Source organism: Dipodomys ordii, unplaced genomic scaffold (assembly GCF_000151885.1).
Source record: "Dipodomys ordii isolate 6190 unplaced genomic scaffold, Dord_2.0 Scaffold10, whole genome shotgun sequence".
In the NCBI taxonomy this organism is placed as follows: Eukaryota; Metazoa; Chordata; class Mammalia; order Rodentia; family Heteromyidae; genus Dipodomys; species Dipodomys ordii.
The window spans coordinates 2315933-2329824 of NW_012267226.1; the positions used below are offsets into that span (position 1 = coordinate 2315933).

The window sequence follows — 13892 nt, forward strand, 5'->3', positions numbered from 1 at the left end:
CACCACATAAGCAAAAAGAAAAAAGCCGGAAGTGGTGCTGTGGCTCAAGTGATAGAGCGCTAGCCTTGAGCTGAAGAGCTGAGGGACAGTGCCCACTCCCAGAGTTCAAGCCCCATGACCGGACCCAAAAAAGAAAAAAAAAAAAGAAAAAAAGAAAACTAAAGCAAAAAGAGCTGGGGATATAGCTCAAATGATAGAGTGCTTGCTTACCAAGTATGATGGCCTGAGTTCAAATCTCAGTACACACACACACACACACACACACACACACACACACACACACACGACTAATTGAAAATTGCAAGTATGGCCCTCATGTAGAACTCAATTTGAGCAAAGCAACCATTTAAAAAAGTTTTCTCAGGCAATCAGAAATATGAATATTGACTGGAATACATTTGAGGGAGAATATAATTGTCATTCATTTTTAGATACAATATAGTACTGTGTTGTGATAATGTATTTTTAAAAGTGATCATTAAAGCTGGGTGCTGGTGACTCACGCCTGTAATCCTAGCTACTCAGGAGGCTGAGATCTGAGGATCATGGTTCAAAGCCAGCCTGGGCAGGAAAGTCCATGAAAATTTTATCTCCAATTAGCCACCAGAAAACTGGAAGTGGCGCTGTAGCTCAAGTGGTAGAGCGCTTGCCTTGAACTGAAGAGCTCAGAGATGGTGTCCAGGCTCAGTGTTCAAGTCCCATGACTGACAAAAAAAGAGGAATCATTGAGCCTGAGGTATAACTCAATAGTAAAACATGTGCTTAGCATATACAAGGCACCAGGTTTGATTCCCCAGAACCAAAAAGTCTTTTCATTTTAGAGATATACACAAAAATATTTATGGATGAAATGATATAGTGGATTATTATTCTGATGGAAAATAAGAGCAAAAGAAAGAGTAGAGATGAGATAAGGCTGGTAACTATCGAAGTTGTATAGTGGGTATAGTGGTTTGCTACAGTATTCACAATTTTGGAACTTTTCCTTAATAAAAAATTTCAGCTCCACTGTAGATGATCAGAATAGTAAGAAAACTCAAAATGACAAATATTGCATACTTTCCGTCATATGTGGAATCTAAACTGAAAATGACGATGACAATGACAATAACAATAATAATGGGACATGAGTGTAAAAGGGGGACTTTCTCAAGGTGGGCTCAGTGCAGGAGGAAAAGAGAATAGAAGTACATTACACCTATCAACTCTCTCTCTCTCTCTCTCTAGCTATCTATCTATCTCTATATGAAGATAGCATAACAAAATCCACCAAATACTGTTTGAAAAAGTAGGAGAGAAGGGGGCTAAGAGTGTTAGGAAAATGAATTTGTCCAAAATATACTATACACCTCCAAGGAATCACAATGAACCAGCCCCCCTTCTGCTATTAATATATACTAAAGAAAAAAAAAGTACCAGTAGCTCACAGCTGTGGCTGAGTTCTGAAGATCAGGGTTCAAAGCCAGCCCAGGCAGTAAAATCAGTAAGACTTTTATCTCTAATTAACCAGCAGGAAAAAAAAACCCAGAAGTGGAGATGTGGCTCAAGTGGTAGAGTACCAGCCTCCAGCCTTGAGCAACAGAGCTGAAGGCCCTGAGTTCAAGCCCCAATTCCCCCCCCCCAAATCAGTTCCAGAATCTCTTCTTCATATTAGCATGGTAGTCTGCAGTATTATTACCATAGATATCTTCATTCCCCTTTCTTTCACAGTAATTAATCTGGATATTATCTCAGTATATTTATCAGGTTTTTATCAGCATTTATTATTATGAGTAAGAGAGTCTTTCTGACTGAAAACTAGACTCAGCCCTCCTCTTAACCAACAATACTTAGGTGAACAGAGATGATAAAAAGAACCAAAATGAGGGCTGGGAAGGTGGCTCAGTGGTAGAGCGCTTGCCTTGCATGTATGAGGCCCTGCGTTCGATTCCTCAGCACCATAAGCAAAAAGAAAAAAAGCGGGAAGTGGTGCTGTGGCTCAAGTGGTAGAGTGCTAACCTTGAGCTGAAGAGCTGAGGGACAGCGCCCAGGCCCAGAGTTCAGGCCCCATGACTGGACCCCCCCCCCAAAAAAAAAAGAACCAAAATGATAGAGCATGAGCCTGATTCCACAGCAAATTCATATAACACAGCCAAGGACCAATCACAATAGAAATGGCCCTTCAAAAAGAAATCAATAGTGCCAGATGCCAATGGCCCACACCTGTAATCCCAGTTACTCAAGAGGCTGAGGTCTAAGGATCAAGGTCTGAAGTCAGCCTGGGCAGACAAAGCTAAAGAGACTCTTATCTCCAATAAACCAGCCAAAAACCAGAAGTAGAGAAGTGGCTCAAGTATAGAGTGCTGACCTTGACCAAATAAAGCTAAGCAAAAGCCGAGGGCCTTGAGTTCAAGCCCTAGTACTGGCACAGAAATACATACATACACACATACATACGTACATACATACATACATACATACATACACACATACATACATACAATGTCACAATGTATCAAAAATAACCAACCAGTACTTCAATCTAAAAATGTATTATAAAATTGCTGACATTAAAACATAACCCCATTGAGTGTTGTCCCCCTTTTCTTACTCACAATAGCCACGGAAGGAATTCCAGGCATTGGGGAGGTATGTGTGTTGCACAGAGGTGTTCTGTTGCTGTGGCTGTGGCTGCTGCTGCTGGGGTTGCTGCAGAGCCTGCCCTGGTGTGGAAGAGCTGCCTTGGATGTGGGAGGGGCTGAGCCCCTGCTGCGCTGGCTGGGCAGAAGGGCTTAATGGCTGCCCAGCTACCTAGGGAGAAAGACAAAGCAAACCCAGGACTAGATGAAATGCCAATAGACTTAATAACTGACAAGAAACTAAAGTATCCCAGCTAAAGGAATAATATAGGTATAAGCATAGAATTCATGAAAAGCAATTAGCATGCTGACATTCTGATTTGTTTTCAAAGGATTATCTATAAAAATATTCAAAGAATTAATTTCAGTAAACTTGCTAGAAAGAGAAATGAGTAAGTAAAATACCTTACGTTATTATATGGAAATTTGATTGCAAGATACAGAGAAGTCACATTTTGAGAGGCTGAATTGGGAGTATTTATCAGAAAACTAGCGACTGCAAGTGGACACACATCCCCAAAATATTTGCAGCCTTGAACACATTTACTACTATTAAGAAACTGAGCCATGAGCATAGTAAAGAGCAGAAAAACAATCTCAACAAAGATCAACTCTAATGGAGAGCTGAAGAGGGATGCCCTGGTGACCTGAGGAGAGCCAGGAGACACAAGGCAAGGCACAATGGCGGTGGAGATAACAGGGTCATGGACAGGGGGCAGGGTTACAGGCAGCTGGAGAGTTCAAGGAGGCTTCCAAGTTATTAGTACAGGTCTGGCAGGTCTGGGAACCTATTGTCCAAGTCCATCTGCTTCTAGGAATTCAGGTAGCCTATCACCCGGGGGCAGGTATGGGATTTCACCTCTAAGAGTTTTCAGAAGTTCCCCATCATCTACCAAGATGCCAAGGTGATACCAGTTAGACCCAGTATCCATATTCCATTATTATATATGATTAAAGAAAATGAGAAGTGAAAATGCACTATTAGGTCACAAAGGTAATCTCTGACCTAAGTGGAAACAAGACAGCAGTCATGATTTCCATTCAACTGCACTGGGACTGGATAACCCCAGCTTGGTGTGGAGCTAAGCACAGGCACATTAAGACATCTACTGGTGGGCTGGGAATGTGGCTTAATGGTAGAGTGCTTGCCTAGCATGCATGAAGCCCTGGGTTCAATTCCTTAGTACCACATAAACATGGCATTGTAGCTCAAGAGGTAGAGTGCTAGCCTTGAGCTGAAGAGCTCATAGAGAATGGCCAGGCCCAGTGTTCAAGCACCAAGACTGGAAAAAAAAAAAAAAGACATCCAATGGAGAGGCTGATTCCCAATCCCAGGATAAAGAGCCATACTCTCCCCACACACACCCCACCCCTTGGTCATAGGGCTTGAACACTGGGCCTAGATGCTGTTCCTGAGCTCTTCAGTTCAAGGTTAATGCTCTACCACTTTGAGCCACAGTGTCACTTCCAGTTTTCTGGTGGTTAATTGAAGATAAGAGTCTTACAGACTTTCTTAGGTAGGCTGGATTTGAACTGAGATCCTTAGATCTCAGCCTCCTGAGTAGCTAGGATTACAGCCCTGAGCCACCAGGATCTGGCAGACCACACTCTTTTGTCTGCTATTTAATAACATAGCTCCTAACTACCTTTCCAAATATTATTTCCTCTTCCTACATAGGAAGAGGAATCAGTATCCTATTTGGTACAAATGTACCACAATCTCTCATGTCAGTATCTTTCCTCACACCATGAGCCTATTTAGGTCTTAATGCCTTCTCTAAATATCATGACACCACCATACCTGTCCTTCAACACCTAGTCCAGAGATCAGAAGACAAAAGTGTCCTTGATCTGCTGTTAAGCAGAATCTCTTCCTCCTTTGGATTCCCATACCTATATAATCATACAAATGCTATAATGCACAATCCCCCAAAATACCCCACAAAACTGTTCCAAATCACAGAAGCAACTTAGTGATTGCATTTAGGATGGAAAGAAAGGCGTGTTGTTTCTAAAATGTCATATCACAAGACACCTCTGGGACAGGGCCACTGATAGCTTAATGCAAACATGTCTACAATACCAATATAAAAAAATAAAATAGCCGGGGACCAGTGGCTTATGCCTGTAATCTGAGCTACTTGGGAGGCTGAGATCTGAGGATCACAGTTTGAAGCCAGGCCAGGCAGGGAAAGTCTGAGAGACTCTTCAATTAATCACGAAAAAGCCAGAAGTATAGCTGCGGTTCACATGGTATAGGGCTAATCTTGAGCAAAAGAGCTCAGGGACAGCACCCAGGCCCGAGTTCAAGCCCAGAAGGCAAAGGTAGAACTCATTAAGGTCAGAAAATAAGGACCTCATCTCAACAAGTTAATAATCTCCTATTAACTCTGTGGTCCCTGAGGCCCAGCTAGCTCAGTGCGGCATAGTCTATAGAGACCTGTACCTGGGATGAAGGTGGGGTCGTGGTGGCAGGCTCTGTGACCTGGATGTGCTGCACCTGGATGGCATGCTGGGTGTAGGTCTGAGGGTCATGGAGTTGGCCAACATCCACAGTGGACTGCTGAGACTGGTGTGGAGAAGAAGCCTGGAAGAGAAAACACAGACCCCAACCAAATATATATTGACGGAGGTTAAAGGAAACCCATCCAGAAAAAGTTCACTTAAAAACATTATCCCAGCCAGGCGCCAGTGGCTCACACCTGTAATCCTAGCTACTCAGGAGGCTGAGATCTGAGGATCAAAGCCAGCCTGGGCAGGAAAGTCTGTGAGACTCTTATCTGCAATAAACCACTAGAAAACCGCAAGTGGCACTGTGGCTCAAGTGGTAGAGCACTCACTTTGAACTGAAGAGCGCAGGGACAGCACCCAAGCCCAGAGTTCAAGCCCCACGACCGACAAAAAAAACAAACCAAAAAAACCCAACAATATCCCGGGGTCTTTAATTTCATTTCTTACAGTGAGAGCTGGAAATGTCTCTGTTTCTGTATGTCTCTCCTTTAACCTGGTTCTTGAGCCACCTACCTAGAATCTGCTGTTGCCCTTAATGATGTGTTGTTTTTCTATTAAACTCCTTTCTTTCCCACTTTAAAAGCAAACCAAACCAAACCAAAATCCCTCTTAGGAGGATTATCAGTTTGGGGCTGGCCTCAGCAACATAATAAAACATGGTCTCAAAACCAACAATATCAACAAAAATAAAAACAAGAAAACAATAAAAATAAAAAAACAAGAAAAATTTAACCCAAGGATAAGCAGGACTCCAATGGCTCACTCCTGTAATTCTAGTTAGGCACAGGATGAGATCTGAGACTCTTATCTCTGATTAACTAGCAAAAACAGACAGAAGTAAAGCTGTGGTTCAGGTGGTAGAGCACCACCTTTAGCACAAAAAGCTCAGGGACAGCACCCAAGTTCTGGCACAAAAAAATTAAAAAGTAAAGAATAGTTAACAACAGTGACAACTTCCAATTTCTACAAGTTTAAATCATTATTTGTTATAATTTTTTTTTCTGTCGGTTGTGGGGCCTGAACTCTGGGCCTGGGCACTGTCCCTCAGCTCTTCAGCTCTATCACTTGAGCCACAGCACCACTTCCACTTTTTTTTTCTGCTTATGTGGTGCTGAGGAATCGAACCCAGGGCCTCATGCATGCAAAGCAAGCATTCTACCACTGAGCTACTTTCCCAGCCCCTATTTGTTATAAGCTTGAAAACAATGATTTCAAAGCAACAAGTTTGTGCATTTCAGTCTTAAGCATACTTCCTCATAGTATAATTAGATGAACAGTAGTTCAGGGAGGATCCCTTCTTATAGCTAATCAGTAAGCATGAGCTATTCATTATCTGGTAGAAAAAAAACAGTTATACCTCAATACCAAAAAGAAACTGACAGCGGTTCAGGGATTGAATCAAAATTGTCTTTTTTTGTGTGTGCTGGCACTGAGGCCTGAATTCAGGGTCTGGATGCTGTCCCTTAGCATATTTATTCAAGGCTGGTGCTCAACCACTTGAGCTTCTGGTTTTTGCTGATTAATTGGAAATAAGAGTCTCATGGATTTTTCTGCTAGGCCTGGTTTCAAACCATGATCTTTAGATCTCAGCCTCCTGAGATGATCCTCCAGATGATCCCCTAGCGCCCCGCCAAAATTATCTTTACAGCCTGATATGTCATTCAATACCCATATAGAAATTTCTCATTATCAAGTACTCAATGAAGGTGCTGGAGAAGTAGCCTTGAAGGACAATGTTTCAAATAGGTGCAGAAAGAGATGCTGCTGAAGAAGTCTGAGCACAGGAGGGCTGTTACACAGGAACATAAGATCTGACTAAAACAGATACTAAGTCCAGAGCCCTCCTCAGCTTGGGGAGGGCAATAGAGATGGTGTTATACTAACCAAGGCACAGAACTTCCATGCAGAAGCACCTATATACAACCTAGCTCCAACTCTGAGACCTGAGTGCTTTGCTCCACTCAAAATGCCATCCTGGCCAATGCATAAAGAAATAAATATAATACAGTACCGGGGCCACCTGCACCACTTGAAGCTGTATGTGCTGAGGTTGCTGGAGACCAGATGCAGACTGAGACACAGGAATATATTGAATCCTCTGGTAGTCCCCCTGTGTCGTTCGATAATCTGTTGTTAGGGTCTGGGACAGTTCTGTCATTGCTTGGGTTAGCAGATCTGTTGTCTAGAAAAATCACATAGTACACATTAGTTGGTAACACCAGTTTGTAGATATTTCAGTGTTTTGATACTGGGACTTAAACTCAGGGCCTCCCAATCTCTCTGAACTCTCTCAAGGATGTTGCTTATCACTTGAGCCATAACCTCACTTCTGGCTTTTTTTTTTTTTTTGGTCAGTTGTGGGGCATGAACTCAGGGCTTGGGCACTGTCCCTGAGCTTTTCTGCTCAAGGACAGGGCTCTACCACTTTGAGCCACAACTCCACTTCTGGCTTTCTGGTGGTTAATTGGAGATAAGAGTCTCAAGGACTTTCCTGCCTGGGCTGGCTTTAAACTATGATCCTCAGATCTCAGCCTCCTGAGTACCTAGGATTATAGGCATAAGCCACCAGCACCTGACTCACTTCTGGCTTTTTGCTGGTTAAACGGAGAAAAGAATCTCTCAGGTTTGTTTGCCAATGTTGGCTCTGAACTTTGATCCTCAGATCTCAGCCTTTTGAGTAAGATTACAGGTGTGAGTTACCAGCACCCTGCCTATTTCAGTGGTCTTAAATACAACTGAAATTTAGGTTGTCATACTGGCAGATCATGGAACTACAAATTAACTCTGAGTGCCTGCCTCTGATCTAATGGAGTGTCCTTGGAGGTTGTGATAACATTGCAGTGAAGAAGCAGCACTGAAAATTTCCTTTGATGGAAAGCTTTGAAAAGCATTTACTAGGAGATCCAGTTAGTAGAATAAAGCATTAAGTAGTAAACTGAAGGATGAGGGGGTCATCTGTAGCCAATAAACAGCTAGATCAACATGTCTTCGCTGTTTCAAGAGATCCTAGGCACTGAAGGGAACAAAATGGTCTTCCTGGCCACATGCTTACCACCACAGTCTCTCCAGTGGCACTGTCTGTCGTTAAAACAGCCGGGGCAGTACTGATCACTGCTGTTGTCAAGGGGGTATGGATGGTGTTGGGGAGCTGTGCATATTCAGGATGTTTCTTTCGAATGTGTTGGACCATCTTGGTCTGAAAAACATCAAAGAAAATCAATAGCAATTACTACAGATTGAGGCAGGAGAAGTACAAGTCTAAAAGCAGCTTTAGGCAAGACCTGGTCTCAAAAAAATCAAAATGAAACACAGATACACACATACACACACACACACACTCTCTCTCTCTAAGAATAGTGAGTAGAATTATTTTGTTGTTTCTCGTATATAAACCATCAAAGGTTCTTAAACCTTCTATTTTGTGCCTTTAAAAAGTAAAATATCGGGGCTGGCAAGGTGGCTCAGTAGTAGAGTGCTTGCCTTGCATGCATGAGGCCCTGGGTTTGATCCCTCAGCACCACATAAGCAAAAAAAGAAAAAAAAAGAAAAAAGCCGGAAGTAGTGCTGTGGCTCAAGTGGTAGAGCGGTAGCCTTGAGCTGAAGAGCTGAGGGACAGGGCCCAGGCCCAGAGTTCAGGCCCCATGACTGGACCAAAAAAAAAAGTAAAATATCAAGGGCTGGGAAGGTGGCTCAGTGGTAGAGTGCTTGCCTTGCATGCATGAGGCCCTGGGTTTGATTCCTCAGTACCACACAAGCAGAAAAAGCCAGAAGTGGTGCTATGGCTCAAGTGGTAGAGCACTAGCCTTGAGCTAAAGAGTTGAGGAACAGCGCCCAGGCCCAGAGTTCAGGCCCCATGACCAACCAAAAAAAAAAAAAAGTAAAATATCCATACTTGTAATCCTAGTTACTCAGGAAACTGAGATCTAAGGATCGCCAGCCTGAGTCTCATCTCCAATAGTTAGTGATATCCTTGAGCAGAAAGGCTCATGGACAGCACCCAGGCCCTGGATTCAAGCCCCATGACATACAAAAAAAAAAAAGTAAAATATTGTGGTACTCACTAGACATTATGTTGAAAATGAAATATACAATTTGTGGGTACTGTAGGTGGGAACTGGAGGGGAAAACTGGGAGAGAACAAGAGAAGGGGGCATTGTCCAAAAAGAAATGTACTCTGCTGGGCGCCGGTGGCTGATGCCTGTAATCCTAGCTACTCAGGAGGCTGAGATCTGAGGATCACGGTTCAAAGCCAGCCCAGGCAGGAAAGTCTGTGAGACTCTTATCTCCAATAAACCACTAGAAAATCAGAAGTGGCACTGTGGCTCAAGTGGCACTGTGGCTCAAGCGGTAGAGCGCTTGCCTTGAGCTAAAGAATGCAGGGACAGCACCCAAGCCCAGAGTTCAAGCTCCAGGACTGACCAACCAAAAAACAAAAAAACAAAAACAAACAAAAAAAAAGAAATGTACTCTTTACATGATTTAGGTAAATGTAATTCCTGTGTACATCACTTTCATGATAACATTCAAAATAAATAAAGTAAAATACTATTTATTGAAATTAATAATTTTTTAAAATAAAATATCAACCCAGATGCTGGTGGTTCACATCTATCTTCTATAATCTTAGCTACTCAGGAGGACTGCAATCTGAAGATTGCAATTTGAAGCCAGCTGGGGCAGGAAAGTCCATCAGACTCTTATCTTCAATTAACCACCAAAAGCCAAAAGTACAACTGTGGCTCAAGTAGTAGAGTGCTAAGGAAAATGGCAGCATCCAGGCCCTGAGTTCAAGCCCCAGTACTGGCATTAAAGAAAACAAAACTAAAACTAAAATACCAGCCAGTCATGTGCCAGTGCCTCATGCCTATAATCCAAACTACTATAGAAGCCAAGATTTTAGGATTATGGTTCAAGCCAGCAATAAAGCCCATGAAATTCTTATTTTTGATCAAGCATCAAAAAAAGTCGAAGTATGGGCTGGGAAGGTGGCTCAGTGGTAAAGCGCTTGCTTTGCATGCATGAGGCCCTGGGTTCAATTCCTCAGCACCACATAAGCAAAAAGAAAAAAGCCAGAAGTGGCGCTGTGGCTCAAGTGGTAGAGCGTTAGCCTTGAGCTGAAGAGCTAAGGAAAAGCACCCAGACCTAGAGTTCAGGCCCCACGACCGGACCACCCCAAAAAAAGTAAAGCTGTGGCTCAAGTGGTAGAACACTAGTCTTGAACAAAAAAGCTAGGAGACAGCACTCAGGCCCTGTGTCCCAGTACTAGCATGAAAATAAATAGATAAATAAAATATCCTCCAGCTACTTGGGAAGCTGAGGCAGGAGGATCACTTGAGCCCAGGAGTTTGGGGCCAGCCTAGACAACACAGCAAGACCCTAACTCTATCTCTTATTTTAATTCATTGATTAAAATAAAATTAAAAAAAAATTCAAGGCTAGGAATGTGGCTCAGTGGTAGAGCGCTTGCCTCGCACGCATGAAGCCCTGGGTTTGATTCCTCAGCACCACATAAACAGAAAAAGCCAGAGGTGGCACTGTGGCTCAAGTGGTAGAGTGCTATCTTTGCGCAAAAGAAGCTCAAGGACAGTGCCCAGGCCCTGAGTCCAAGCCCCAGAACTGGCCAAAAAAAAATTTTTTTTTTCATTCAGAACAGCACTGATTCTGTACCTGTCCTTCCAAAAGCAACTAAGAAAGAAAAAACAAGGAGACCCTGACAGTAAAAATCCACATGAATTCACATCATTGGGTCACTGGGTAAGATCTATAAATTTCACAGCACACCCTATCCCCATAAAAACTTGTGACACACACACACACACACACACACACACACACACACACACACACACAATCCTCTTTCCAAGAACTATCATTTCAGTTCCTATGTAGTGGGAAGACTCTAAATTATGAGCATAGAATATTCCTTCAGCAGGTCAGCAGGCTGAGGACAAAGAACAGTGAGTGAATTGCTCAAACTAGGAGATGGCTTCAATTCTGAGTTCACAGTATTCCCTTCCTGTTTTCTGCTGCCATCCCTATCTATTGGAACTAGGATTAGTTCTTTTTAGTACCCCCCATCCCAAAAGCAACTACTCAAGCCATCTGGATGAGAAGCCCTCTTCTGTGAAGACAGTGCTCTATAGAGAGTTTGCAATCATTTGATCAGAAGCAAGCCACATACCTTGCTGCTGTACTGCTTAGAGCAGTGTGGGCAGCACACAGGAGGAGTAGCAATGGTGCCCGTCAGCTGGGTATGGGTGCTTAGCATGGGGTCTGGCTCTCCGGGACCAGCAGGACGAAGTTTCCGAATGCTTGGTGGCAACTCAGCTCCTGGATGGTTCTTCAGAATATGAGCTTTACGTTTACTGGCACTTTTATAAACCTGCAAATTCAAATACTTTACTATAAAAATGATTATAGTCAACCTTCTTGCTTTGTTGACTTCTCAAGCCAACTAAGAATTTCATCCTAAGGTAATGAAAAAAAATTGGTATAACCCAAATAAAATATACTATGGGCAATATGGGTATAATGGTACATGTCTGTAATCCTAGCACTCAGGAAGAGGACACAAGAGGAGTGTGAGTTCAAGGCCAGCCTGGCTATATAACAAGATTTTGTCTCAAAAAACCAAAGGTTGGTTGGTGCCTATGGCTAATGCTTATAATTCTAGCTACTCAGGAGGCTGCGTTCTGAGGATTGCAGTTTGAAGCCAGCAGGAAAGTCTATGAGACTCTTATTTCCAATTAATCAGCAAAAAGCCAGATGTAGAACTGTTGATGGTAGAAACCTAGCCTAGAACAAAGAAAGCTAAGGAACAGTGCCCAGTCCCCGAGTTCAAGCTCCAGTATTGACACTAAAAACAGAACAAAACAAAAAAACAAGGCTCAGTGATAAATTCCTTGCTTACCATGTGCAAGGCCTACGGTTCATTCCCAAATACTACATATATATATAATGGATATAGTGTATTATAATATGATATTACACTAATTAGAATATAATAAAATAAGCTGGGCTCCAGGGTTCGCTCCTGTAACCCTAGCTACTCAGGAGGCTGAGATCTGAGGATCATGGTTCAAAACCAGCCTGGGCAGGAAAGTCCTTGGTACTCTTATCTCCAATTAACCACCAGAAAACTGGAAGTGGTGCTGTGGGTTAAAGTAGTAGAGTGCTAGCCTTGAACTCAAAAGCTTAGGAACAGTGCCCAGGCCCTGAGTTCAAGCTCTAAGAGTGACTGTATGTATATGTATATATATTTAAATATATACATATTATGTATGTATATATTTATAGGTACTATATTATATATAACTATTATAATTATATAATATATATAATTAAATATATAATTATATATAACTACATATATTATATATAATTAAATAAGAACACAATACAAGTATGTAGGCATCTTCCTTGAATTTTCCGTGTATATATAAGTAGTAACTATAATTTTTTAAAAAATCCTTTACCTAAAAGTTTAAAAGGTAAACAGAATTGATTTGGAGACCAGTTCACCTTTTGTCTGTCTGTAAGGCTCTCACAGGACCAATGTAACTGAAGATTAGAAGACACAAAGTCTTCTGAGTAGTAAGTTCAATAGTGTTGAGCACCTATGGTGAGCACTCTGGTTTAAACCCTGTTCCCTCCTTTTCTTTTTGTGCTCATCCTGGGGCTTGAACTTAAGGTCTGAGTATTGTCCCTGAACACTTTTGCTTAAGGCTAGTGCTCTATTACTTGAGGCACAGCTCCACTTGCAGCTTTTTGGTAATTAATTGGAGATAAGAGTCTCAGACTTTCTTGCCCAGGCTGGCTTTGAACTGGGATCCTCAGGTCTCCGCCTCCTGAGTAGCTAGGATTACAGCCCTGAGCCACAGGTGGCACCTAAAAACCTGCTTCTTTTAAGCTAACAGAGCTACTTTACCAAAGAAGGACAATATTACAAAGAAACAACAAACAGTATTGTCTTTCCTTTGTAAGTGTACCAAAAAGAAGAAGTATAAGAAGAACAAGAAGAATGAAATCATCCAAGTAGAGTATGCATTGCAAAACTTTTTCACCAAAATGCTTAAATAGGGATACAGGTTGACCCATTGTAACAATGAAATGTACAAGACACTATGTTGAAAGCAAACTTTACAACTTGTTGGGGGGAGAGAGAGATGGAGGAGTTGGGGAGGTGGGAAGGAAGGGATGGTAGAGGGAAAACAAAGGAGAAGGTAACAATGAATGATAGGAAATGTGCTCATTACCTTCCTCATGTAACTGTAACCCCTCTGTACACTATTTTCACAACAAATATCGTATTAAAAAAAAACCAACTTTTTCACATCCCACCCAGTCTTCTAGAAATCCCAAACCTACTACAGATTTGACAGATGCTCTCATTAGACCTTAAGAACATAGAATGAATGTGTATTATAAGCTCTTGGCAATCCATATCTCCTCTTTTATAACAGAAGTCACAGAAAAAAGAGATAATAAGAAAACCAAATCCTTTTTTTTTTTTTTTTTTGGTCAGTCATGGGGCTTGAACTCTGGGCCTGGGCGCTGTTCCTGCATTCAGTTCACTTGAGCACAGTGCGACTTCCGGTTTTCTGGTGGTTAACTGGAGATAAGAATCTCACAGATTTTCTGCCCAGGCTGGCTTTGAACTGTGATCCTCAGATCTCAGCCTCCTGAGTAGCTAGGATTACACGCATGAGCCACTGGCACCTGGCTGTATCAACCAATTCTTAAGGGGGGGGGGGGAAATGGGCT

At 42.3% G+C, this 13892-nt stretch overlaps 1 protein-coding gene across 1 annotated transcript in view; it reads right to left on the minus strand.

Annotated features, from left to right (window-relative positions):
• Prdm10 (PR domain containing 10) overlaps positions 1-13892 on the minus strand; it is a 126816-nt gene that overhangs the window by 5129 nt on the left and 107795 nt on the right. The window contains exons 17-21 of the mRNA XM_013009437.1: positions 11311-11511; positions 8182-8325; positions 7141-7311; positions 5065-5205; positions 2595-2790 (exon numbers count right to left, since the gene is read on the minus strand). Coding sequence (XP_012864891.1) covers positions 2595-2790; positions 5065-5205; positions 7141-7311; positions 8182-8325; positions 11311-11511 — 853 coding nt within the window. The remainder of the gene's footprint in view (positions 1-2594; positions 2791-5064; positions 5206-7140; positions 7312-8181; positions 8326-11310; positions 11512-13892) is intronic.